Source organism: Rhincodon typus, chromosome 8, assembly GCF_021869965.1.
Source record: "Rhincodon typus isolate 14 chromosome 8, sRhiTyp1.1, whole genome shotgun sequence".
Classification (NCBI taxonomy): Eukaryota; Metazoa; Chordata; class Chondrichthyes; order Orectolobiformes; family Rhincodontidae; genus Rhincodon; species Rhincodon typus.
The window spans coordinates 5,372,031-5,395,001 of record NC_063339.1 but is presented as its reverse complement, the minus strand read 5'-3'; the positions used below and the strand labels follow the sequence as shown (position 1 = coordinate 5,395,001).

General features: G+C 42.6%; 1 protein-coding gene across 2 annotated transcripts in view; it reads left to right on the top strand.

Annotated features, from left to right (window-relative positions):
- The window catches only part of LOC109935766 (protein angel homolog 1-like), a 31,949-nt gene extending 10,512 nt beyond the window's left edge, over positions 1-21,437 (top strand). Inside the window, exons 5-10 of one of the 2 annotated variants that reach the window (XM_020534404.2) lie at positions 1,327-1,769; positions 1,877-2,003; positions 8,082-8,192; positions 8,556-8,625; positions 15,346-15,509; positions 18,150-21,437. In XM_020534404.2, coding sequence (XP_020389993.2) covers positions 1,327-1,769; positions 1,877-2,003; positions 8,082-8,192; positions 8,556-8,625; positions 15,346-15,509; positions 18,150-18,307 — 1,073 coding nt within the window. In that variant the 3' untranslated portion in view covers positions 18,308-21,437. The remainder of the gene's footprint in view (positions 1-1,326; positions 1,770-1,876; positions 2,004-8,081; positions 8,193-8,555; positions 8,626-15,345; positions 15,510-18,149) is intronic. The other variant, XM_048600117.1, reaches the window with a different exon arrangement.
- Positions 21,438-22,971: the final 1,534 nt, after the last annotated feature.

The window sequence follows — 22,971 nt, the reverse complement described above, 5'->3', positions numbered from 1 at the left end:
TAGAAACAATGAGCCATGAAGTGTCAGCATTAATTCATTTATTTTTCCTTTTGTTGTTTTCTTTTGAATTCACTGGAATGTCTCCATGTGTGAGACTCGACAATGAGTACTGAGACATAAAAATAGAAACTGTTGGAAATGCTCAGTATGCCTGATAGAATCTGCAGTGTGAGACCTACTATTCCACAGTGTGTCATCTTTGTATTAATGTAGTGAGTGCTTCGAAGCTGTTTGCTTTGGGGTACCTCACTGAAAAGTTACATGTATGCAATTTCCAGCAATGACCACTGGATGGGAACCAAGAGTAGAAATATCACCCAGGTCAATTTAGCACTCCAAACTGCTAGATAGTAAAAATCCCATGTCATGATTTGAAAGGGAGTGGAGTTTTCTTTTGGTGTTCACGCTAGCAATTTTTCCCGACCAACTTAATCACTCACGACTAAGATTGATTGACGTTTGCCAAATTAAAAATCTAAAGTGGGTAGATTGCAATTGTTGTACAGATCAGCCATTCTAGTTGAATGGCAGGATAGACCTGCAAGGGCTGAATGGCCTCCTGGTTTTCAATTCTGATAACCTAGTCATTTACACAATTGCTGCTGTTTGAATTTTTCTGGTAAATTTTAACCTCTGTACTTCATTATATTGCAACTGAAGCACTTTCAGATATAATAATGGGATAGGGCAGTAATAAGTATTTTATTATCATAACTTGTGACCTTCTGAAGTTGTGCCTGCAATAAGTCAGTGTTAGAAAAAGCTACTGAGCTGTCAATGGTGAGAGCAAAGGTCTGGATTAACAGGAAATGGGAGCTCACCTTATGATTACCAGTTGTGTATTTTAGATATTATTTTCAGGGGCATTATTTGAAATTCCCTATTCATAAATTGTCCATTTTCATTACATACTACCAAACATCACGTTCATTTGTTCAGCATAAATGCGAACTTAAAAGTTATTGTGCTCGTGATTCATGGAAAGAGTTAGTGCCACCAGTGCAGTGGAGGGCTGTTTCTTGTTACTGTCTGTAAATGGAAGAACACTGTGAATGGAACAAAAATGGAAATTTCTGGAAACACTCAGTTGGTCTGGCAGCATCTGTGCAGAGAAAGTAGAGTTAATGCTTCAGGTCCAGTGAAGAGTATTTCCAGCAATTTCCCTTTTTGGTCCACTTAGTGTCCTCTGCACAGATGCTGCCAGACCAACTGAGTTTTTCCAGCAATTTCTGTTTTGTTTTCGGATTTCCAGCATCCACAGTTCTTTATATTTTTTTAAACACTGAGTGGGTTACCCAAGTGTTAATCTTGCTGTTTTCTCTGCAGGTTATGAGTGTGTTTATAAACGACGCACTGGTATCAAGACAGATGGGTGTGCTGTGTGCTACAAAAGGGAGCGGTTCTCCCTGGTCTCCGAACACCCTGTGGAGTATTTTCGACCTATTGTGGAAACGTTGAACAGAGATAATGTAGCGCTGCTTGTTCTCCTCCGACCCCTGACCCCAGACTGTGTCCAAGGAAACTCCAAGTTTCCTGACATCTGTGTGGCAAACACTCACCTGATATTCAATCCCAGACGGGGCGATATTAAACTCACCCAGCTTGCTGTGTTATTTGCTGAAATTCAGCTACTAATACACACAGCAGGTTCTGATGGTAACCACTGTCCAATCCTTCTCTGTGGTGATCTGAACGCTGTCCCGGAATCTCCTCTGTATAAACTCATTCAAAATGGTGAGCTCTACTATTATGGAATGCCAACATGGAAGGTAAATCACATTTGGCCAATTTCCCAGATTCGTTTTTTTTAACCTGCAGCCTGTCTCCAAGAAACACCAGTAACCATTTTGAGCTGTTCTATTTCATTTTTTGGCAGGTGTCCAGTCAGGAGGACTGTTCTCACCAGATGTGTCCGAGGAAACTCTATGGTCCTTTGTGGCCAAGCAGACTTAGGATAACTGACAATTGTCAGTATGTGGATATGTGTGAAAAGAAGAGGACAGGTTAGCTGCAAATTTGCTTTTCCACTGTGCTGTTTGCTCACCTCCCCTGTGTGTTCTGAATGTTTAATCAAGAACTGAAACTTTGGCTCTCATGTACACTCTTACTTTCTACTTTCTCTGTCGCCCTCAACATACATGGTTTTACATACTTCCTGATTCTCTTCAAAGGGTCGGTATGGACTCGATGGGCCGAATGGCCCGCTTCCCCCCCCCCCCCCCCCCCAACCCTATTATTCTTACATGTATCTGAGATTTCTCTGTATATTTGCTCCTCTGTTTCCTGCTGACTACTTTGAAGGCTCCCGAATGGAACTAGAAAATCTTCCCGCCAGCGTATTGGTCCCCTTCATGTTCAGTTGAAACCTGTCCCTTTTGAACAGGTCTTTTTTGCCCCAGAAGAGATTCAAATGGTCCAAAAATTTCAATCCTAGCCCAATGCACCATCTCCTTTGCCATTGATTGATCTTCCCTATCTTCTTGTTCCTACTCTCTCTAGCACTTGGCACTGGGAATAGGGTCCTCTATATCAATATGTAGATGGGCTTGCACGGGAGGGTGCAGCACTGGACCTCCTCCTAGGGAACAAGGTCGGGCAAGTAACTGAAGTGTCAGTCAGAGAGCACTTTGCGTCCAGTGACCATAACTCTTCTAGTTTTAACATAGTTATGGAAAAAGATGACAGGTCCACAGGCTAAGCTACTAAACTAGAGCAGGGCTAATTTTGGGGCCATTAGGCAGGATCTCGCAGAGGTTGATTGGGTGAATCTGTTTGAAGTGAAAGGAATGACGAGCAACTTGGAGGCTTTTAGAAGTGTGATACCAAGAGTCCAGGGACAGTTTGTCCCTGTTAGGGCGAATGAAAAAGCTGGCATGTTTAGGGATTACTGGCTGACAAGGGATATTGAGGCTCTGGTCAGGAAAAAGAAGGTGGCATACATTGGGTTTAAGCTATAGGGCTGAAGTGAATCCCTCGATGACTATAAAATGTGTAGGAGCACACTTAAGAGGGAAATCAGAAGAGCAAGAAGAGAGTATGAAATGGATCTGGCAGATAAGGTTAAAGATCATCCCAAGAGGTTCTATAGCTATTTTAAGAGTAAAAGGGTGGCTAGGTAAAGAATAGGTCCCCTTAAAGATCAGCATGGCTGTCTATGTTTGGAGCCACAGGAGATGGGGGAGATTTTTAATAAATATTTCTCCTTAGTGTTTACTGAGGAGAGAATCATGGATGCTAAGGAAATAAGGGAAACAAGTGGTGATGTTTTGGACCAAATACACATTATCAGAGAGGAGGTGTTTGCAGACTAAAAGCACATTAAAGTGGATAAATCCCCTGGACCTGATCAAGTCCCTCCTCGGACATTGTGAGAAGCTAGGGAAGAAATTGCAGAGGCCCTAGCAGAGATTTTTGCTTCATCTGTAGCCACTGATGAAGTTCCAGAAGACTGGAGGGTGGCCAATGTTGTTCCATTGTTTAAGAAAGGTAGCAAAGACAAGCCAGGGAACTGCAGGCCAGTAAGCCTGACATCAGTGGTAGGCAAGTAATTGGAGAGGATACTAAGGTCAATCAACATTTGGATAGTCAAAGTCTGATTAGGGATAGTCAGAATGGATTTGTGAGCAGGAAGTCATATCTGACAAAGCTTTTAGAGGTTCTCAAAGAGGTAAACAAGAGGATGGATGAGGGTAGGGCAGTGGATGGTATCTAAATGGACTTTAGTAAGGCCTTTGACAAGGTCCCGCACGGCAGGCTAGTCATGAAAGGTCACATGGGATCCAGGGAGAGCTAGCTAATTGGATTCAAAATTGGCTGGATGGTAGGAAGCAGAGGGTGATGGTTGAATGTTGTTTCTCAGACTGGAGGCCTGTGACTAGCGGTGTGCCACAGGGTCAGTGCTGGGACCTTTGTTATTTGTTATTTACATAAATAATCTGGATGTGAATGTTCAAGGCATGATTAGTAAGTTTGTGGATGATACAACATTAGGAGGTATCATTGATAGCGAGGAAGGTTATCAAAAATTACAGCGAGATCTTGATCAGATGGGGAAGTGGTTTGAGGATTGGCAAATGCAATTCAATACAGATAAGTGTGTGGTGTTGCACTTTTGGAAAGTCAAACCAAGCTAAGACTTATACAGTAAATGGTAAGGTCCTGAGGAGTGTTGTGGAACAGAGGGACCTGGGAGTATAAGTACATAGTTCGTTGAAAGTGGTGTCACATGTCGACTGGGTGATGAAGAAGGTATTTAGCATGCTGGCCTTCATCGATGAGGAATTGAGTGTAGGAGTTGGGACGTTATGTTAGAGTTGTATAATTTGTTGGTGAGGCCGCACTTGGAGTATTGTGTTCAGTTTTGGTCACCCTGTTATAGGAGAGACATAGTTAAACTGAAAAGTGTGCAAAGAAAATTTACAAGGATGTTGTCAGGACTAGTCGGCCTGAGTTTATAGACAGAGGTTGACCAAGATAGGACTTTATTCCTTGGAACGTAGGAGAATGAGGGGTGACCTTATTGAGGTATATAAAAGCATAAGGGGCATAGATAGGATGAATGCATATAGTCTTTTTCCCAGGGATGCAGAATTGAAAATAGAGGGCATAGTTTTAAGGTGACAGTAAGAAAGAGCTGAGGGACAACTTTTTCGCACAGAGAGTAGTGCGTATATGGAATGGGCTGCCAGAGAAAGTGGTTGAGGCAGGTACAATAGCAACATTTAAAAAACATTTGGATAACTATACAGATGGGAAGGGTTTGGAAGGATATGGATTGAATGCGAGCAATTGGAACTAGCTGAGTGGGCGCTATTGTCAACATGGACGAGTTTGGGCTGAAGGGCCTGTTTCCATGCTGTATTACTCTGACTCTGAGTAATCAGAGATTACTACTTTTTGAGTTTCTGCTTTTTAACCTCCCACCTCACTTCCTATATTCGCTCTGCAAAGTCTCAACCCTTTCCCTAACCATGTCGTTCTTACCAGTTTGTACAACAACTTCTGGCTTCTCACTTTCCCCTTTGACAATATGCTGCAAACACTTCAGATGTCCTTGACCCTGGCACCAGAGAAGCAACATACCATCCTGAATTTCTCTCTTGTAGCTGCAGAATCTCCTTTCTGTGCCCCTGACTGGAGAGTCCTCAAAACAAATGCTCATTTGACAAACCTTGAATAACAGAAGAATCATTCTTGGTGCCCAAGATCTGGTTTCTGCTTCTTTTTTCTGAGAGACTACCACCCCCAACCCAAAAAAAAGTACCCAAAATGGCACATCTGTTTGAGAGAGGAATAGCCACAGGAGAATCCTGCAATGCCTTCATACCTCTCTTGACAGTCATCCATCTATCTAAATTAGTTTAGTTATGAGCACCAGACCCCAGGAAGATGGTGCAATAAGAATTGGCCAGTGATGTCAGGGGTGAAACAGTTTAAATTATTAGGACATGTATAAATTTGGCTTGTGTCTTCTTGAGTTTAGAGCATTGAGTGATGATCTAATCAAGGTGTTTAAAATAATAAAGGGATATATAATTAGACAACAAGAGCACAGTGTCTTAAGATGACAGTCAGGCCATTCAGAAGTGAAATCATGAATACTGCTTCATGCAAAGTGTAGGAATTCAGTTCTGATAAGCTATGGATCTCTTGAAATTTGCAAAATCTTTAATGGGTAAGGTTATCAAAGGTAAAGGCAGGTATGTGGAGTTGTAGTGTAAATTAGCTGTTTAATTGTAGAACTGACCCATTGAACTAAATGGCCACCTATTACTTTGAATTATTCTATACACTTGAGGACAAAATTGAGGCCTCATCGTGGCACTGAGCTGTTTTGGAGTATGGTATGAGATGTAAGATCAGGATAATTTGACACAAGTTCTGTTTTAAGAACATAGAACAGTACAGTACAGTGCAGGCCTTTTGGCCCACGATGTTGTGCCAACCTATTATCCTACTCTAAGATCAAACTACCCTGCATACCCTGCATTTTATTATCATCCCCGTGCCTATCCAGGAGTCGCTTAAATGTCCCTAATGTATCTGACTCCATTCCCACCGCCGGCAGCGCATTCCACGCACCCACCACTCTCTGTGTGAAGCACCTACTTCTGACATCTCCCCTATACCTTCCTCCAATCATCTTAAAATTTTGCCCCCTCGTAATAGTCATTTCCACCCTAGGAAAAATTCTCTGGGTATCCACTATCTATGCCTGTCATCATCTTGTAAACCTCTATCAAGTCACCTCTCATCCTTCTTCACTCCAAAGAAAAAAGCCCTAGCTCTCTCAACCTTTCCTCATAAGACCTGCCCTCCAGTCCAGGCAGCATCCTGGTAAATCTCCTCTGCACCCTCTCTAAAGCTTCTGCATCCACCGCCTTCCTATAATGAGGCGACCAGAACTGAACACAATATTCCAAGTGTGGTCTAACCAGGGTTTTATAGAGCTGCAGCATAACCTCACAACTCTTAAACTCAATTCCCCTGCCAATGAAAGCCAATATGCCATACGCCACCTTAACAACCCTATCAATTTGGGTGGCAACTTTGAGATGTGAACCCCAACATCCCTCCGTTCTTCCACACTGCCAAGAATCCTGCCGTTAGCCCTGTATTCTGCATTCAAATTGGGCCTTCCAAAATGAATCACTTCACACTTTTCAGGGTTGAATTCCATCTGCCACTTCTTTGCCCACTCTGCATCTTGCCACTGTCCCATTGCAACCTACAACAGCCCTCCACACTATCCACAACACCATCAACTTTCGTGTCATCAGCAAATTTACTAACCCACCTTTGCACTTCCTCATCCAAGTCCTTTATAAAGATCACAAAGAGCAGGGGCCCCAGAACAGATTCCTGCTGAACACCACTGGTCACTGAGCTCCAAGCTGAATACTTTCCATCTACGGCCACCCTCTGTCTTCTATTGGACAGCCAATTCTGTATGTAGGAGGATGCTTGAATTTGGGCTGTGATGTAATGTTACAGATTGGTTGTCTCCAAACTTTTAAATGGTATGTTCAGTATAGGTCACACTGAATAAGGTGGCATGATAGCCCAGTCGTTAGCACCGCTGCCTCACCATACCAGGGACCCGGGTTCGATTCCACCCTTGGGCAAGTTTCTGTGTGGCGTTTGCACGTTCTCCCCATGGTTGTGAGAGTTTCCTCCAGGTGCTCTGGTTTCCTCCTATACAGTCCTAAGATGCGCAGGTTTGTTGGATTGGCCATGCGAAGTTGCCCATTGTGTCCATAGGTATGTAGGTTATGGATTATGCAGAGTCACAAGCATAGGTCAGGAGAAAGGTTGATCTGGGTGGGATGTTCTTTGGAGGGTCTGTGTGGATTTGCTAGGCAGAATAGCCTGGAGAGATTCTGTGATTGTATTCTATGATTCTGTGAATTTTACAACATAACACTAAGGGCAGAGTTTTGTCTTGAGCTCATTCACACAAGATGGACTCAAGTATCAAAACAGGCCTATTTCAGAATCTTTTAAAGTAAGGATTTTTTTTCTCATGCTGTTTAATGTGTAACTTAATGTTGAGAATGTTCTGTATTTCTACATTTCACAGTAAGTACACTTTATGAAAATGCCAAGTAATAGAAATAAATGCCTACATTTAGCAAAGCGGTGCACTTTCCTGACGTCTTCACAATTATTGTTGCAATTCAATTGACACTTAACAAGTTTTGAGGAAAGGAATTGTTAATTTGTACTGCTGAGTGAAATTGTTGTAGTAGTAACCAACATGACTGCCACCATTCTGCTTTTGTTGTTTGAATTTAAGGTGTTTTCACTTCATTATTTTGATTGCCTTTGCTCTAATGGGTGGATTTAGCCTATGATCTCGCTTGCTCTGTAGCAGACTGCTAAAAGAACAAGATCAGTTTGGAAATTCTTTTTGTCGTACCTGTCATCTTGTGGGCTGTGGTCAATATCTGTTTGGTGTGTCACTGCCAAATTTGGAAATCCAATGTGACCATATATGTCACACACTCTATAGCTTCCTGCCAAGTTTCATTACTCAAGTGATGCTTGCAGTGCTTGGTATCTGATTTTGTTCCCTCATTTAGGAAAACGCAGATATGGCCGTGAGTTTCTCCTTCAGCTTCAATACTCCGCGCCAGCGCTCGAACGTCCAGAGAATCTTGTCTTCATTGAAGGTGTGACTGATGCAAAACCAGGTACAGTCAGGTTGATGTGCAAATCTAACCTGCTAACACTCCCCTAATAGTGAAGCTCTGGCCCTGACATTGACATGGAGGTGGATGGGGACAACAATGATGATGTGTGTGTGTGTGTGTGTGTGTGTGTGTGTGTGTGTGTGTCTGTCTGTCTGAGAGGTTGGGTGGTGGGGGCTGTTCGCCTGAAAGGGAGATGCCCAATTATCTTTTAACTTCCAGGATTCTCTCCAACCCATGTGAGTGGGCATGTGTGGGTCAGGTTAGACATTTTAAACCATTTCCTCTCCAATTTGTTGTGGGACGATGTTTAATAGTGAGACCATTGTTTCTCAGTCTGCCCATCTTATTGCTGTCTCCATTCAGAGCCTCCAGGGGATGGTTCAGAACGCTATGTCAGTGTATCCGAGCCAGAGGATGAGCTCTTCTGTAATAGGTATGTATTGTGTTGTCAAACAGCAACTGGATTAATATTTTTAAAATCTAGCTTTAAATGGCAGCTGGAAATAAGTGTTGGGATCACTTACAGTGCTGAAATATTGGAACTCTTGACATCATGGTTTCTTGGAATGCGTTTCTTTGGAAACTTGGCACATTCCAAACTATTCCAACAAATTCCAATCTGCGACAGTGTTTTAAACATTCCCATTTAATATCCCCATAAAGTTCTTTATAAGAAGGTTAACCCCAACTTCTCCAGTCTCTTCACATAACTAAATACCCTCATTGTTTGTAAACTTTAGTAAATACATATACCCTTTCTATGGCCTTGGAATGTTCCATTTTGTGAATTACCTTAAATTAAATTGTAATGTTTGCAATTTAGCAGAGAAAGTCTTCCAGCAATTGGTCAGGTAATGGCCTTGCAGATTGCTGAAATTTGGAGAAAGGCATGAGCAGGGTGAGTTGTGTTGAAAAGTGTGTCTTGACTGGACTTTTCAATTGACTTTTCAGAATTTTAGCAATGTTCTCAGCAGTGTAGATTTGTGATCTTAAATATCCAAGAGCTGAGAAGAAATTTAGAGAATTTTTTCAGTTTATCCACAAATGAACCCCATCATTGGTTGTGTTTGGATACAATTGAGCTGTTATCTCAAGTAGGATTAATGAGATGTGAGAGATGAGCACCTTCGTTTGAAAAAATCCTTCCTTATCATGGTGATGGTGACAAAACAGGACAGTAAAGAAGGTTTTACTGATACAGAGCGGTGTGGTGGGGTCACATGTAGAGCGACATGAACCCAAGATCGCAGTTGAGGCAATTTCTGCTCAGCGATTCTGCGTTGTTGTGTATCTCAAAGTCCGCTTTGAAGGACACTTACCTGAAGATTGGAGGCTGAATTTCCTTGACGACTGAAGTATTCCCTGACTGGGAGGGAACATTCCTGTCTGGCGATTGTTGCCCAGTGTCCATTCATCTGTTGTCATAGCATCTGCATGGTCTTGCCAATATACCATGCCTGCAGCGTTTGAGATAGACAACATTGGCCAAGTCGCATGAGTATCCACTGTGTATGTTGTGGGTGGTGTTCCCACATGCGATGGTAGTATCCATGTCAGTGATCTGACATGACTTGCAGAGGTTGCCATGGCGGTGTTGTGGTCAATGTTGTCCCAAAGGCTGGGTAGTTTTGCTGTGAACGATGGTCTGTTTAAGGTTTGGTGGTTGTTTGAAGGTAAGAAGTGGAGGCGTAGGTATGACCATGGTGAGATGCTCACTGTCATCGATGACATGTTGAAGGCAGCAAAGAACATGGCATAGTCTCTCCACTCTGGGGAAGTCGTATCCTTTGTCTGTCTTCTGAGGAGGTTCTGGCAGTTTTTCGTTGTGGCATGTCAGAACTAGTGATTGATGAGTTGAGCATCGTATCCTGCTCTTATGAGGGTGTCTTTCAAAATCTTTAGGTATCCTGTCGAGTTCCTCCTTATCTGAGCAGATCCTGTACATGTGCGGGGCTTGTCCGTAGGGTATGGCTTCTTTAATATGTTTAGGGTAGAAACTAGAGAAGTGCAGCATTGAGGTTATCAGTGGGCTTGCGGTAGAGTGAGGTACTGAGAGCTCTGTTCTTGATGGAGACGGCGATGTCCAAGAATGAGACTGATTCTGAAGAGTAGTCCATGGTAAGTCTGATGGTGGGATGAAACTTGTTGATATCGCTATGTAGTTGTTTCAGTGATTCCTTGCTATGAGATCAAAGAAAGAAAATGTTAATGAATCTGGTGTATAGCAAATAAGTCTTGTTCGAACTTGTGCATGAAAATGTTGTAGATCTGGCCCCCATGGCTGTTCCACGTGTCTGAAAAAAGAACTGGTTGTCGAAGGTGAAGGCATTGTGGGCGAGGATAAAGCGGATGAGTTGTAGGATGGCGCCTGGAAATTGGCAGTTGTTGGTATTGAATACTGAGGCTGTTGCAGCAATGATGTTGTCATGGGGGATGCTGGTGTCACGTGCCAAAACGTCCATTGTGACGAAGGCGGCTCCTGGTTCTACTGGTCTGAGTGCCGAGTTTCTGTAAGAAACCTGTAGTGTCGTGACAGAAGCTGGGAGTTCCTTGTGCAGTGGGTTTCGAGATGCCTTTGACACACCCAGAGAGGTTCTCACACAGGGTCCCAGTGCCTGATATGGTGGGACGTCCAGGTGTCTTGGCTTTGTGTATCTTTGGAAGGTGGTGAAAGTCTCCTATGCGAGAAGTATGTGGGATGAGAGTGCTTGGATATTCTGAAGGTCTGACTGAAAGGTCTTGATCTGTCTGTTGAGTTGATGGGTGTGTTCTTTGGTTGGATTGACTGGTAGTTGTCTGTAGTGTTCCTGGTTGTTCAGTTGTCAGTATGCTTCTTTGCAGTGCTCCGTTCTGTTCTGTGTGATAATGGCTCATCCTTTGCTGGTTTGATGACAATGTTGTGATTGGTCTTGAGAGCACCGTATTGCGTTGTGCTTGGGTGATGTTCTGCACTATTTTGTGAGCATGGCTGATGAATCTAGAGTTAACGTCTCTCCTGACATCTTGGGCGTACATTTCGAGCCTAGTGCAGCAGTCTTCCAGAGGGGTCCAATTTAACTCTCTTCTTTGGTTGCTGCACCACGGATTTTTCTGACTGTTCTGGTTCATTGGTTGTCTCATTGGGCTCACTGCTGACATCTTGGGGTTTGCGAAAGAATTTCCAGAGGCTCCTCATTCGCCTAATGAATTCCTCTGTGTATGCTGTGAGACCAATGGGGTCCATTTTAGTAGAAATTGAGCCCTTGGCTGAGAACTTCGATTTCGACCAGTTGAACAGTCAGACAAGTTGATGGATTTCTCTGTGGTGGTACTGGTTTCCACCATCGTACCAGGGGAGGCTTGGTTGCTGCTGGTGGTAATGCCAAGTTTCTCCAGTTTCTTGTTCTTGTCCTTGGTGTGAGTGTAGGTGGTATAGTTCCGTTGCCTCGTCTGCTTGGCAGTGTCTTGTAGCTGCTCTGCTTTATACTGAGCACAAGCTGGGAATATGGACTGTACTAAATTTCAAGGTTGCAGCATCTGTTGTAGAGTTCTTGTACAAGATGATTGAGGAGTGTGCGAGAGGTGCGACGGCAGAGTCTGTCAGCATAGTCTGTGTGGTTGGTCGACCTGAGTGGTTTTGTGATCTGTAGTCCTTTCAGGATCTTCTGTGCTTTCATACATCTCAACAGAAACTTGATGTCTGTGTTAATATGCGCAATCTTCTTGGAGATCTTTTCCACTTTGAGCTGGCAGTTTGTGGTGTCAATGGTAGCCATGATGTGGAGGTGCCGGTGTTGGACTCGGGTGGACAAAGTCAGAGGTTACGTGACACCAATGGAACTACATCATCTACATGCACACCAAGAACAGGAAACTGGAGAAACTTGGCATCACCATCAGCAGCAACTGAGCCTTCCCTGGTCCCACAGTTGAAACCACTACCCCCACAGGGAAATCTGTCATCAGCTTGTCTGACCACCCCCCTCAACCGGAAGAAATGGAAATTCTCAGCCGAGGGCTCAATGTCTGCCCCACTACCAAAATAGACCCCATTGGTCTCATGGCAGACACAGAGGAATTCATCAGGTAAATGAGGAATTCTTCCGTTAACCCAAGATGTCAGCAGCAAGCCCAATGAGATGACCAATAAACCAGAACAGTCGACCGAGAGATCCATGGGTCGAACTGGACCCCTCAAGAAGACCGCTGCACTAGGCTCGACACGATGGACGTTTTTACACTCGACATCTGCATGCCCCACGATGACGGCATCACCGCAACAGCCTCAGTACTCAATACCAACAACTGCCAATTTCCAGACGCTTCATCCTCTACCATAACATCTTCAATTTCAATAACCCGTTCTTCATCTAGACGCACAGAACAACCATGGGGACCAGATTAGCATCCCAATGTGCCAACAGTTTCCTGCACCAGTTCGAGCAAGACTGCTTTGCTGTGCAGGACCTCCGACCAATGCTATACACCAGATTCATTGACACTTTCTTCCTTTGGATTCATGGCGAGGAATTACTGAAGCAACTACATAGTGGTATCGCACCAAAACTACCCAGCCTTCGGAACAGTATTGACCACAACCCTGCCATGGCAACCTCTGCATGACCTGTCAGATCATTGACATGGATATTACCATCACACGTGGGAACACCACCCATCACGTACACAGCAGATACACATGACTTGGCCAACGTTGTCTATCTCCCACGCTGCAGGCAAAGATGCCCCAAGGCATAGTATATTGGCAAGACTATGCAGATGCTACGACAACGGATGAATGGACACTGAGTAACCATTGCCAGACAGGAAAGTTCCGTCCCAGTGGGGGAGCACTTCAGCGGTCAAGGACGTTCAGCCTCTGATCTTTGGGTATGTGTCCTCCAAGGTGGACTTTGAGATACGCAGCAATGCAGAATCATCAAGCAGAGACTGAGAGCCAAGCTCCATACCGGCCTCAACTGTGATCTTGGGTTCATGTCAAGTTATATGTGACCCCACCACAGTGTTCTGTATCTGTAAAACCTTCCTTACTATCACCTTGATGATAAATTGTTATGATCTCTCTACCTTAATTAGTTTGTCTAGTTTTTGATTACTTATTACTTTGTTACACCCTTGGCATGCGGCTGTTATATCTGTCATGTTATTTCTAGTCATTTAGTTTGTCTCCAGCACTGCCTTATTTTTAATTTTTTGTAATTATCTCTCTGCCTCATTTTAATCAGTTTATAGGTCATTCCTTCACTTGTTGTTCAGCTGTTGACACTTACGCACACTGTCTAACACCCCTGGTCACCTGGAGAGACTTATTATTCGACACTCCACTCACACTAGTTGTATGATCTTTTGATCTCTCCACCTGTAAATTCTGTGTCTGTGTGCTTTCCCCTCTCACTTCACCTGACAAGGGACTGCACTTTGAAAGCTTGTAGTTTCAAATAAACCTGTTGGACTATAACTTGGTGTTGTGTGACTTCTGACTGGGTGAAGAAAGATGATGTTGTAGTGATTATGCCACTGTGCTACAAATCTAGAGGTTTTGAGTTCATGCCTAGCATGTTATAGAATCCAGTTTAATAAATCAGATTTTTACAGAATTATTAAAGCGCAGAAGATGGCCACTTGGCCCATCATGCCTATACTGTTTCTGTTATGAGTGTCAATCTTCTACCTTTTCCTCATATCCTTGCACATTTCTATCCAAATAATCATCCGATGCTCTTTCGAATAGCTGCCTCTTCCATATCTTTAGGCTGTTCATTCCATACTCCCAACTAGTTTCTGTCTGACTTGTTTCTGTCACATCATCCTTGTTTGCTCATCATTTTAAATTTGTGCCTTTTTTTTCTTTTATGAGCAGGAACAGTTTCTCCTATCTACTCTGTCCATCACACTCATGATTTGTGAACCTCTGTTAAATCTCGTCTGAACTGCTTTATCTCCAAGGAGAACAGTCCCCATGTTCTTCAGGCTGTCCTCACTTCTGAAGTTTCTCAATCATGGAACCATTCTAATAAATCACTTCTGCACTCTCTCCAATGGATTCACATCTTTTCTAAGATGTAATGCATGTAACTATGTACAGTATTCCAGCTGAGGTCTAACAAGTGTCTTGTACAAGTTCAACATCAGCTGCATGCTGTTGTACTCTATGCCCCTATTAATAAGGCTGAGAACACTATAAGCTTACTAACTGCTGTCTCTGTCTGACATGCCACCTTCAATGATCTGTGCACATACACACCTAGGCCCCCCTGCTCCTGCACCTGCGTTAGAATTGTATCCTGTATTTTATATAGTCTTTCAATGTTTCTCTGATCAAAATTCATCTTCTCTGCATTGAACTTTATCTGCCCACTCCACCTACTTGGCAATGTCCTTTTGGAGTTCCACACTGTCCTCCTTACAGTATACTATTCTTCCAAGTTTAGTGTTATCTGCACACTTTGAAATTGTCCCCTACACAGCAAGCTCCAGATCATTAATATACATCAGGAAAAGCGAGGGGCCCCAAGACCGACCCTTGGGAACGCCACTACTAAACCTTCCTCTAGTCTGATTTTAAAACCCTTTGACCATTACTCTGTTTCCTAACGCTCAGCCAGTTTTGTATCCACATTGTTACTGTCCCTTTTTCACTATGACCTGTGGCTTTTCTCACAAGTCAGTTGTGTGGCACTGTATGAAATGCCTTCTGGAAATCCATGTTCATCACATCAACAGCATTACCATCATCAAGCCTTTTTGTTACTACTTTTAAAAAAACTCCAAGTTAGTTAATTGTGATTTTCCTTTTAGAAATTTGTGTTGACTTTTCATAGTCAACCCCTGGTTTTTTTCATGTGACTTCTAATTGTATTCTAAATAATTTGTAAAACTTCTGCCCCCACCAAAGTTAAACTAACTCACTGTAATTGCTGGCATTATCCTTAGAAAAATTACAGCCTTGTTCAAGAAAGATTGTAATAGTTTGGCAAAAGAATAAATAGCTATAAAAGCTGCCAGATTGTTTTAAATTGACATCTTGCTTCACTAATATCCTTCACAACTTTGTGGAGTTTCAAAATTTTCAACTCTGTCGGTTATCTGCACTTGGGTTCTTGAAATTAACAATGTGACAGATATGATGTTGTTTGGTGTCTTTCTGTCCCCTCAGGTCTCCAACCACCCTCCGACACAACCTCAACCTAACATCGGTGTACAGTCATTATCTGCCTGATACAGGTCGGCCTGAGGTTACAACCTGCTCATCTGGTTTTGGCCTCACCGTAGATTACATCTTCTACTCAGCACAACCAGTCACCGATAAGAGTGGAAAAGGTTTGTATCCAGGAATGTGGCAGAATGTGGGTGGTGGGAATGTAGATTTGCATTCAACAGTTTGAATTAAGAATGCTGTTCTGTTTTGACATAGGGATTGCATGTTTAGCACTCCTACATGCGCATATTCTACCACAGGAATGGTAACATAATTCCAACTTGCCTTTTCTGGTGTGTACAACAGACTTGGCTTCAGAAACTGCAGAGGGCCACATAGTTATATCTTATTATTGGGTTTATGACAAATAGATGACAGATACATGGAATTAAAGTAGAAAAGCATCTTCCACAATCCAAGGCAATTTGTGTATTTAATGTGTGATGATAACTATAACACTGGTTTAAATGGAAGAAGCAGTGCAATCGTTGCATATTTGTTATAAATTCCCTGGTTTTAAAAAAAAATTAGGTATGTTTTACCAGAAATAACAGTAGAGTTTTGACAAAGTGTGCCCCTGAACTGTTAACAGCACTTAGAGTCATACAGCTGTACAACACAGAAACAAACTCTGGTCCAACTCGTCCATGCTGACCAGATATCATAAATTAATCTACTCCATTTGCCAGCATTTGGCCCATATCCTTCTAAACCCTTCCTATTTCATGTACCCATCCAGATGTCTCTTAAATGTTGTAATTGTACCAGCTTCCTCTGGCAGCTCATTCCATACACGCACGTGAAAAAGTTGCCCCTTAGGTTCTTTTTAAATCTTCCTTTCTAACCTTAAACCTATGCCGTCTAGTTTTGGGTCCCCCACCCTGGGGAGAAGACCTTGGCTATTCACCCTATCAGTGCCGCTCATGATCTTCTAAACTTCTATAATGTCACCCCTGAGCCTCCGACGCACCAGGGAGAATAGCCTCTCCTTAGAGCTCAAAACTTCCAACCCTGGCAACATACTTGTAAATCTTTTCTGAACCCTTCCAAGTTTCACAACATCCTTCCTATAGCAGGGAGACCCGAATTACCTGCAGTATTCCAAAAGTTGCCTAACCAATGTGCTGTAGTCGCAAATGAGACTTCCCAACTCCTATACTCTGTGCACTGACCAATAAAGGCAAGCGTACCAAATGCTGCCTTCACCATCCTCTCTATCTGGGATTCCACTTTCAAGGAACTATGAACCTGCTGAACAAAGAGGCCTTTGGTGCAATGGTCCTCAGGACCTTCCCATTAAGTGTATAAGTCCTGCCCTGATTTGCCTTTCCAAAATGCAGCACCTCCCATTTATCTAAATTAAACTCCATCTGCCACTCCTTGGCCCATTTTGTATTAATCCCTTAGACACTGAGCTCAATGTCAAGTTCTCTCACCTGTGTCACAAAATTATAGGTTAAAATGCCACTCCAGATATCTGAGCACAAAATTCAGGTTGGCACGAGTGCATTACTGAGGGAATGCCAAGCTATTGATAGTTTATCATCTCACCCATGACATTGAGACCTCCATTTTGCCCACTCAGGTAGGAATGGAAGATTGAATTTTGAAGAGAAGGACATGAGTATTACTGAAAAAGGCACGTTTTGTTGAAGCTTATTGTCTTTTACTCATATTAGGACAATTTGCAAGAATACCAGTTCAAAGGGAATATTACATTTATATTGTATGAGAGGAGAATGCTGCTCTGTTGGCAAGTTAATGCAGCAGTTAATGATTGACAGTTAACTGCCATTTATTGTTCAAATTTTAAACCAAGCAGCTTGACTGTGGTTGGTCAGGGTATTGCCCTAAAAAATGAACCAGCAAACAGCTTCACCTATTTTGTTTGAGTTAAAATATATGCAGTGTGTGTGTGTGCATGTTCTTTGTCTGCAAAGAACAGGTTCTTTTGTGTTAATGTAGCTTACAGTACATGCATGTGTCCCACCCTCTGACCTTGACTGGCAATCCTAAATTGTTTGTCAGCATAATTCTTCACGCACTCAGGATTATCCGGCCAATGTTCTCCAATTGTGGAATCACATCTACTGTTGGACATTGAGTTTTGTAAGCAGGGGCTGGTTGGGTACGGTCAGTACCTTGCTTGTTGTGAACAGCTGAAGGGATGTGCTGAGCCATATCTCGGAGGTAGCACCACTAATTATCAAAGTCCACTCTATCCTGTTTTTCCTTTGAATTGGTGTTGTTGTGAACTGCCATGCTCAGTGCAAGGCTTTGACAAAGTGTGTCCTTTATCAGCAATACTTGAGTTCCAAACTACCAAACATCTAAGAAGAAAATTATCTCCAGTGTTTTGATAAAATTTACGTCTTAATCAATGCCTTAAAAAGAATCAATTCTTTTTGGGAGAATTTGCTATATGTAAACTGACTGCTGCATTTCAATAGATCAAAAGTTCTTTGGCTGTTCGGGGAGGTCTGAGGTTGTGAAATGTTAAACCTTTTTTGTCCATTTAAGGACCTGGTGACTTCTGACTGACACCAGCTAATTTATTTACTATGCTGAATTGATAAATACTTGTAATTTAAAATCAGTGTTTGAAGCAGCTGCTGTCCTGTTTTGCATTTGCTAAAGCAGTGACTTCAGGCCATTCTTCATGGCTATTAATCCTGCCTTAGAAATGATCAGTGTGAGCACTCGAATCTCACCCCATCCTCCCCAGCGCATTATGACACCGTCATCTCTTTTCTTCCTGATAGGGCGTAGGCGGTACAAGGACGGACCCCTCAAACTGCTGGGCCGACTTTCCTTGTTGTCTGAACATGACATCTGGCTGGCCAACGGGTTGCCCAATGGCATCTGCTCATCTGATCACCTCTCGCTGCTTGCCAAGTTTGGATTGAAACCCCTTGGTTGATTTTTAAAAAAACAACTAGTGAGTCTTGCACATGGCAAATGAGCCCTCGTGAAGCTTCATGGACAGACACCGCCTGCTGAGCAGAACGAAGTTCTGATGCAAGATGCCCAATCTCCATTTTACGGTCTAATTTAGGCTATTTTAATACTTGTTTCTTTTAATGGACTAGAATTTCAAGTGTGCTGCTTTTAAGATAATGGAAATGCCAAAGGAATATTGGTTGGTTAAGAGGCAAATCAATTCATGATCTTACCATCTAGAGCTTGCAGAATGTGATTCTTGTGTAATTTTGTTCCAGGTAAGCTGTCCCACCAGAGCCCTTTCAGAAACCAATGTTATCGTAATTTGCCACTGGAACCTTTTCTTTTAATGGCCATTTCCTTCATCTTCTCTTCCTTTACCTTGGACCTGTTGTCACCTGAAGTCTTCAAGGACAGGTCCTGGTTACCCTCCTCAACCAGTGTCAAATTTGAAATTCTTTGTGTTGGGAGACTGTACATCTGAGGAGGGCATCATTTCAGAGTGCCAATCCTGCCCTTACCTGGTATTCAATCAAACAGGAGGGCCCTGATAGTTATCAGCTACAGGAGCCAAGTGTAATTTTCTTTTTCCATGTTGTCCCTTCCCATTGTCTGATTTTGGTTAATTAAGCAGACACAGGGCTTGAAGCTGTGATTTTTCCTGATCGTTATGGCCTTGGCTGCCTTTCCTACCAGCTAGAACATCGATGGAGTGCTGCCAGAATTTTGAATGTGCTTCTAAAGTATAACTGTGTTTTTGGAACTAAATGCAAGGTGAAATTGGCCAACATGCATCTGTGAAAAATACTGTGCACTTGCTCAGAGCATCTCACTAGAAGGTTGTGATGTGATACCTGAACATTGGTTGCTCTTGTGCCTATGGCTCAAAGCAATGAATATGAATACAACATAAATTATTCAAAGCGGAATCTCTCCAGTAGATGCCGTTTGGATGCTCACCTCGTTGCTGACATCCCTGCTTCACTCACAGTCTTCTGTAAGGAGTCCTTGTCGGGCTAAGTACAGGCTGACTTATTTTGTTCACTTGTTCAAATGTGTCCCCTTTTTTGTCTTTTTCTTTAAATGAACTTTTTGCCCCTTTTCCACCTCATTATATTGATTTTGTTCATTTTCCAATGTCCTGCCCACCTGTCAGCCTGATCCTGTCATCAACTGATGCCCAGCCTGTACTTTCTAGAAGGGGTCAATGGATTTGAGTTTGTGGCCTTTATGGCTTTACTGCCATTTAAGGTGATTCTTTCACTATAGGACCAGTGGAAGAATCAACTTTTCATTTGTTACTTCCCCAACCAAAGCCATGGAAGCAGATCCTTAAACTACCATCCCCCTTCTCTCTGAGCTGCTCTCTTAAGCTGTGTTGTCATTTCCAGTGCCATATCTCTGTTAGAAATTGTCTTGCTATTGCGTTAGGGTGTAACTTTCTGGGTTCTGTGAGCTGTAAAACAATATTGCTCACTCTTAGCCTTAATCTTTCCCATTTACCACCTTGTTTTGTTTTTGTTTTTTGTTTCTTGCGATCCTAATCGTTATGGCCCCATGACGATGAAACCCCACGTTGCTTTGGAGAAGTTAAAAGCTTGGCTTTTCCAGGGCACCTGAGTTTTTGGTGATGGGGAGATGTTTATTGAGGGAGTAAGGACTTTTGATAAGGTGAATTTCTGGCCTTGAGCAGTTAAGCCTCCAGTGCAGCTTTTGAATTAGGATCCAGATTAACCTGGGTACTCCCTGCCAATCCTTATCCCCACCTCATTGCCATGACTATAGGATTACTTTAAATTGAGTCAAGGAAAAGCTATTTTGACATCAAATTTAAAAAAAAAAAAAAAATCCTTACTGCACTTCCTCCTGTTTTAAAGCTGGACTTTAAGATGCAGTACAACTGCTGAGTGGCAGGGCAAGCTTATCTGAGATACTTTGGTTTTCCTGAGGTGAGTTGGAACTCCTGCCTCCCTTGCCATAGGATGCGACTTTGTGCCGATATCAGTGGTTAATTATAGATATGAGCTGTACTGTCTTGAGGAACTGCTAAGGGTTTCCATTCCAGGAGTCAGAAGGAATGAGGACCAGTCTTTTTTTTTGCTCTGATCCCTAAAATGAGCAAAAAGAACCAAGAAAAAGATGACAGACAACTTATTTGGAAAGAGGAAACATTTTTGAATGCTTCACGCTCATCATACTACAAATGGCCTGCATCCTCCATGGAGATGAGGGAAAATATCAAGCAGAGTTCCTGATGCTGATGGGTTTGTAGTAATCCCTGCTGGGATTAAGATTTGATGTTGGCAAGGTTTTGTGCTCGTGAACATTTGGATCCTTGCTACTCCTTTCAGAAACAATCTTCCATCATTACTCTTTAAGATGGCATGAATCATAACACTGGCAACTACTTGGTTTCCTACCTCCCTCTAGCCTGAGACCAAAATGTCCCGTCCCACCACCCCAAGACATGCTGTGAGCTGTTGCTTCACAAGACTTCTGCCTCCATTCAAGGTCTGTTTCACCATGGTCATTGGTACTGAGAAACTCCATTGCACTAGAAGTGAATGCAACTTGGTGATATCAACTGTGCTACAGACAGTGAGCAGTGCATTGGGACAGAGTTGCTGTTGGTCAGGTCATCATATTTGCAGCATTTGAAGAACACCTGTCTGGACAGAAACCAGTGTGGTGGCCTGTGAGTTTTAAGAAAGAACATGAAAATTAGTCCCATTAATTTAAAAGACAGAAACCCTCCAACACACAAGGTTGTTACCAATTTGTTTTGTCATCGTTTGTATTTTTTTTTGGAAATGTTAGTGTAACTAGGCTCCATACTTCTCTCTGGCTTAGTTCGGTAGTAGGCTGTGGAACCCAGATCCACTGGCTAAAGGACCAAATTCTTCAGTCAGCCGGAATCATGGGATTTATGAACTTGTGCCCATAGTTATTTTTTATGGTTGGTGTGTAAGAATAGCTTGGAACAGTTTGGCCACACTATCTGTAGATAAAGTGTATATTCAAATAGTGTAATTTAAAGGCTTTGTTTTGCCTAATATTTTTGTGACATGGTTCAGTAAAATTTTGATTAAATAAACGGCTTGTTTATTTGACAGGTGGTGTGATTGTTAATTCCTGTTTATGTACATGATCCTGGAATTGATACATGCAGCAAAAAAACTGTAGAATCAAAATTGGGACCAAGGTACTTTGTGCCCAGAGATGATAAGAGCACACTGAAGCTTGAATAGGATACATTTAGCAAAATTAGAACTAATTCCTAAATTGCAGGCCATTTTTAGAATGCAAGGTTATAGGCCCAACATTGAGCAGAAAGTTTTAATCTCAAATGATGTTGTGCTTGACACAGTTCAAAACTCCATATATCGTCCCATCAGTGCTCATTTTTGCAGCCATACTACCCTTTTCCACCCTTACACACTCTGTCATTCTGAATTATTTTCAGATCACTTTGTGGTCTTAACCTTCTATTGATTGAGTAACCTCCTCTAGTCCTACAGCTCTCTGAGAATTCCATCTTTCTTCAGTTCAGTTTTCTTGCACATTCCTCACAACCTTTGTTCCACCTTTTGACAGCACCTTCCAAAACTGCAACATAAACCACTCGGAAAGGTAATTGCAACAGATACACAGCAATGCCACCAACTGAAAGAACGCCACCATCCTGACGTAAAACTACATCATCGTTCCTTTACTGCTTTGGCATCAAAATCCTGGAACTCTGTCCCTGAAACTACACAACGTGTACTCCAGTGGTTCAGGAAAATAGCTTACCAGCACCTTCTCAAAGGCAGTTTGGATGGTCAAGTCACCCACCTTCCCGTGAACAAATATCGATTAAAAAGGTGTGCTTCCAGCTGCCTAGGTCCCTCTTGCCTAACATTCTCCTTTTTTAGGGCCTCCTGCAACGAGTAACTTGCCTCCTGACTCCCCAAAGACTTTTCGCCATTTATAACGCACAAATCAAGAGTGTGGTGGAATTCTTCCCACCTGACTAGACGAAAGCAACTTTAAACAACTTTCAAGAAGCTGACAGCATCCAGGACAAAGCAACCCACAAAACACTTTCAAGCCAGCTTTGCTCATTCAAATCTTTGTGAACTTGGCATTGCCCAAATTCTGCCCATTTTTGAACTTGCACCTATTTGTTTTGTTCTGTTCTGTTCTCTCCTCTCCACTGACCTAAAAGCCAATCACAATTGAGCAATGTCTCAATGTTAGAAGTGTCATCATTATTTTCAAACCTACAATAATTTTGGCTGACCCAATAAGCTCAAAATTCTCTGCTCCTCTCCTGGCCCAGTGACCATAAGATGTAGAGCAGAAATAGATCATGTAGCCCATTGAATCTGTTCTGCCATTCAGTAAGATCATGGCTGATCTGATAATCTTCAATTCCACTTTCCTACTTTTTCCCATTACCCTTGATTCCCTTACTCATTAAAATTTGTCCATCTTGGCCTTGAATATACTCAACAATCGAGACTCGCTAGCTCTCTGTGGTGAAGAATTCCACAGATTCACTACCCTGAGAATTCCTTCTCATTTGCTTTAAAAGGGCAACTTTTCAATTATGAGATTTTGCTCTCTAACCCTAGACTTTCCCACAAGGGGAATGAATCCTTC